The sequence below is a fragment of the Poromitra crassiceps genome (genome assembly GCF_964638095.1).
Source record: "Poromitra crassiceps genome assembly, chromosome: 12".
Classification (NCBI taxonomy): Eukaryota; Metazoa; Chordata; class Actinopteri; order Beryciformes; family Melamphaidae; genus Poromitra; species Poromitra crassiceps.
In genome coordinates this window covers 45,518,171-45,523,170 of record NC_139632.1, presented here as the reverse complement: position 1 = coordinate 45,523,170, position 5,000 = coordinate 45,518,171, and the positions used below count along the sequence as shown (strand labels likewise).

The 5,000-nt window shown below is 50.4% G+C and overlaps 1 protein-coding gene across 3 annotated transcripts in view; it reads left to right on the top strand.

The window, feature by feature from the left end:
* Positions 1 to 5,000, top strand: part of LOC310787100 (transducin-like enhancer protein 4) — a 340,204-nt gene that overhangs the window by 330,215 nt on the left and 4,989 nt on the right. For 2 of the 3 annotated variants that reach the window (XM_083648442.1, XM_083648441.1), the window contains exons 12-17: positions 1 to 102; positions 1,005 to 1,174; positions 1,410 to 1,486; positions 2,255 to 2,504; positions 3,041 to 3,288; positions 3,764 to 3,911. The exon at positions 1 to 102 is cut by the window's left edge and continues 49 nt beyond it. In XM_083648442.1, the coding sequence (XP_083504568.1) occupies positions 1 to 102; positions 1,005 to 1,174; positions 1,410 to 1,486; positions 2,255 to 2,504; positions 3,041 to 3,288; positions 3,764 to 3,911 (995 nt within the window). The remainder of the gene's footprint in view (positions 103 to 1,004; positions 1,175 to 1,409; positions 1,487 to 2,254; positions 2,505 to 3,040; positions 3,289 to 3,763; positions 3,912 to 5,000) is intronic. The other variant, XM_083648443.1, reaches the window with a different exon arrangement.

Below are 5,000 nucleotides of genomic sequence, written 5' to 3'. Positions count from 1 at the left end.
CCCACCGTGAGTCCCTCACCCCCGGAGCCCCCGGTGCACCAGGCCCCAGCACCTCCTGCCTTCGCCTGGTCAGCAAAGCAGCGTCAGTCGCAGACCCACTGGGTGAGACACACCAAACCCAGAGAAAAATATACATCTGAAAATGGGTTTTGATATTGGCACTATTTAGTCAGTCCCTGGCCATCACCACATTAGTATGTATATTTATAACGGTACTGTATATATTTGTATCTCAACGAGACAGCAGTTTCTATTGCTACAGAGAATTCCAGAGGCTAATGTTAATTATGGCCAGAGGCTATGAGCAGTACGCTTCACGCCTGACCTCAGCAGCCACTCTTATGGAGCAAGACTTTGCAAAATACAAGCATTCCTCACGTATCTTTTTTTTCCACCCTTTTCAATTGACATTTATTGAATTGTTTGCCCTCGGTCTGCACTACAGTAACTCTGCATTAGTTTGACTGGCAGCCCAATGCTAATCTAAGCCATTTAGCCTGAATGCCAGGTCTAATGTAACCTAGCTGGAGCAAATACTGGAGCTTCTCAGACAAACGTCTCTCAGCCTACCTCTGCCCTTGATACCTTATATCCTCTTGACCCCCATTATCCCAATTTTGTTTGTACAATCATATTAGTGTGGTCTTGTAATGTAATATGTTACCTTGGCCATGCCCAGAAGTACAGTACCTCTAATATTAATATCACCCAAATCTTTTGCTTTCACGCAAATCTCTTGCTTTTTGAGATAAATAGTAACCTAAAGAGTCTTTTGACAAATCCCTAAGAAAGGAAATAAAGTCGGCACACTGGAAATTAAGCTCCCGGTCAGTTTATTGACATCAGAAGGGGAAATAAGTTATCCGTTTCTCTCTGACCCTCTGTGAGCGTGTTTGTGCTTGTGCCTTTTTTTTTTTGCTTGTTTTTCTTCTCCTCTATCTGTCATTGCTCAATCCCTCCTTCCTCTCATCCCTCCCTCCTCTCATCCCTCCCTCCCTCCCCAGCTCTCCGCAGTCCCATGTCTGTGCCCCCCGGTTCGTACCCGGCTCATTTTGGGGTGGTGTCCCACGCAGGACTCAACGGCGAGCTGGCCAGTCCCGGAGGTTTCGGGGGTGCTCTCACCCTCTCCCCCCAGATCAGCGCAGCAGCCAGCGCCTACTCCCGAAGCCCCATGGTGAGTACGGCACTGCAGTCACTACTCCCGAAGCCCCATGGTGATTACGGCACTGCAGTCACGGGTGGAGGTCGGGTCACCAACCTGTCAGCAGTCTGATGAAAGGCAGTGTGCTCAGAATGTCTCACACACATATCGGCTGCAGATTTTGTCCAATGTCAATAAATCAGCTGTGTACAGTACTGGCATGTTTTTCAAGCTGTCAATCATTCTCTCGCTCCGTTGTCCCCACCAGGTGGCGTATGAGTCCCGGTCTCACCTGAGAGCCCCAGGGCTGTCCTCCTCTCTGTCCGGTTCCTCCGGTGGCAAACCGTGAGTTTCTATCCCACTTTTACACAATAGTGTCAAGATGTGTAATACACACATATGAGGAGTTGTACTATAATCATAATCATAATGATACCATACCTCAGTCACTTTGTAAAATCTGGCATCAATATTTTTCATTGTTTCAGGTTGGGATTAAAACTCCTCATAAAATGCAAACAGAGTTGAATAATAACAGGCTGGTAGCATTACAAAGTTGTCTGTTTCATTTTTATATTTGGTGGACACTTTTACAAAAACAAAACAAAACACCTTCGACTGCTTATAGCTTATTATTTTTAGCATGGGTGGCTGCAGTGGGAATCACACCTGGTGTCAAGCACAGCTACTTGGCTGCTTGGTTCTGTTGACTGGGCCAGCACACACTCGGCACACATTCTGTTTGGTTCTGTTGACTGGGGAACTGTGTTGTTTCTGTCCTGTGTTGTGGAGCAGCCGTTCTCTCTCGCTCTGTGCTAATTCAAACTCATAAAGCAACCTTGGCTCCCGACCGCTACAGTATTGATCAACCATTAGCGACGGCGCGCCAACTCCCTGCCCTGTATGGCCTGTGGCTATTACGGGCCAAGTAATTGCCCGATTTTGGACAAATATTACTGGAGTTCCAAGGCCATTATGGCGTTGTCAGTCTCCGTGACTCGTGTGTGCGGGGGCGTACGTGTGTGGGTAGCTGCAGCTCTTCCAACTCGACTGATTCATCGATGCACTGATTGGTTGATTCACTCATTGCGTCCTCTCTCTCTCTCTCTGCAGCGCCTACTCGTTCCACGTGAGCGCCGACGGCCAGATGCAGCCGGTGCCCTTCCCCCCCGACGCCCTGCTGGGCCCGGGCATCCCCCGACACGCCCGTCAGATCCACACCCTGAACCACGGAGAGGTGGTGTGCGCCGTCACCATCAGCACCTCCACCCGCCACGTCTACACCGGAGGCAAGGGCTGCGTCAAGGTGTGGGACATCAGCCAGCCAGGCAGCAAGAGCCCCATGGCCCAACTCGACTGTCTGGTGAGCCGCCCTCATATCTGTATTAAGACATGAATACTGATCTGTACGGCCGTATGATTTCCGCAAGTGCAGAAAACCCGCAGAATTTAGTAATAAAAGTGGAATCGATTGTAAAACTTGGAATATTGCAGCATATTGCTTTTTGGCTGAAATGGTTTAAAACTATTGTAATAAACTTTTTCATTTGTAAGTGTTTTGAGAGGGGGGTCGGTCTTGTGTGGGACCCTTAGGTCACCGCACAGCTTGGTTGAGAAACATGTCGAAGAGGCTGTCTGAGACGGCCGTCCTCAACTCTAACCCCTACATTCAAATTCAAATGGAAAAACTGTGATTTGGGGAAAAATTAAACAGAATTTGTGAAAAAAATAAAACAGATTTCATATGGCCCTAGATTTGGTCTTATTGACTTTGTCATACTTTCATTTAATTGAAATTGACATGATCGACATTAATTCCCTGAGCTTCCTCAGTCATAACTGTCCCATAATGCCTCCTTCCTCCTTAACCTGTATGGTTTCCCTATCTTGCCCAATCAGAACAGGGATAACTACATCCGCTCCTGTAAAATCCTCCCCGACGGGCGGACCTTGATTGTGGGCGGGGAGGCCAGCACGCTGTCCATCTGGGACTTGGCCACGCCCACTCCCCGCATCAAGGCGGAGCTAACATCGTCCGCCCCGGCCTGCTACGCTCTGGCCATCTCCCCCGACAACAAGGTCTGCTTCTCCTGCTGCAGCGACGGGAACATCGTGGTCTGGGACCTCCACAACCAGACCCTGGTCAGGTGAGGAGAGAGAGGAGAGGAGGGGAGAGGAGAGGACAGGAGAAGAGAGGAGGGAGAGGAGAGGAGAGGAGAGGACAGGAGGGGAGAGGAGAGGAGAAGAGAGGACAGGAGGGGTGAGGAGAGGACAGGAGAAGAGAGGAGGGGAGAAGACAGGAGAAGAGAGGAGAGGAGGGGAGAGGACAGCAGAAGAGAGGAGAGGATAGGAGAGGAGAAGAGGGGAGAGGAGAGGACAGGAGAAGAGGGGATTTGATTTGATTTGATTTGAGGGAATTGGGCCTGGGAAGTCCATGAGCAGTCCTTGCATTTGAGGTTTCAGACAGTGTGTGAACCCTGGTGTGTGACTGTCTGTCTCCTGTGTGTCCTCTCTCTCTCTCTCTCCATCCCTCCCTCTCTCCCTCCCCCTCTCTCTCTCCCTCCCTCTCTCCCTCCCTCTCCCTCTCTCTCTCTCTCTCCCTCCCTCCCTCCCTCCATGCAGGCAGTTCCAGGGTCACACAGACGGGGCGAGCTGCATCGACATCTCCAACGACGGCACCAAGCTGTGGACGGGCGGGCTGGACAACACCGTCCGCTGCTGGGACCTCCGAGAGGGACGCCAGCTGCAGCAGCACGACTTCACCTCGCAGGTACACACACATGCACACGCACACACACATACACACACTCACACATGCTTGCGCACACACACACACACACACACACACACACACACACACACACACACACACACACACACCGTAGTCCGTATCAAAAATATTGGACATCACCATGATGTTAGTCTCGCAGTAGCCAACCATAGAAAAATCTCTACGTCTGGGACGCAACTCTTGAAAAGTCGTTAAGGACCAAAACAAACTAAGACCAAAACAAAATGCGTGACAGACATATGAATTGACCAACCAGGGACCTCCTTATTTGAGTGACGCAACTTGTGGGGCGGTACATTTTGTATTGATGCACCAATGCACACAGACAACCGGACTTCCGTTACAGCCCAGCTAGTGTCCTCTAGAGAGAGAGTGGCGTCAGCGGAGGACCAAAATGCGAGACTCATTAGCCAATGAAGAGCCAGGAATGGGTCTCGCGCTACTTTTGCATGCTAAAATAAAGCTGATAATGTACAATTTGATTCAAGGGGGGGAAAACCCTTTCAGAGTACAACACAAACTGTCTATTTTGCTGCAACTCGACAGTGCTGCTTAATCCAGGACCTTACTTCCTGGAGAGTAAAAAACTGGTCCATTGGAGTGAATGGAGATGTCGGGACTCTTCTATCTACACGGCTCTGAGCCCAGCCATTCAGAGGCTTGCTGCAGGTTCTTTGTGCGGGAAAACCCGGAAATACTGACTTGTGATTCAGACCCTCCGTTACGGAGGCTCTGACCTGGTGAGACTACCGTGATGTCACCCACTGGTTTTTGGACTCACATTTTGAAGGCTCGGGTGTGGCTGTGGTGTGGCTGTGGTGTGGCTGTGGTGTGGCTGTGGTGTGGCTGTGGCCATCTTGGGGTTCTTGCACAGCTCGCGCGAGACGGCCCGAGACCAGGGCTTTCCCACAGAACCGCAGCTCCGCCTGCTATTGGTCCATGTTTGACGAGCTGTGCGATCACTGGACCTGGTGACCTGTCAATGACGGCCAAAACATTAGTCTTTTCTATCATCTATTTGACTCTAAATGGGCAAGTCAAATAAAAATCCTCCCCCCCCCCCGCCGT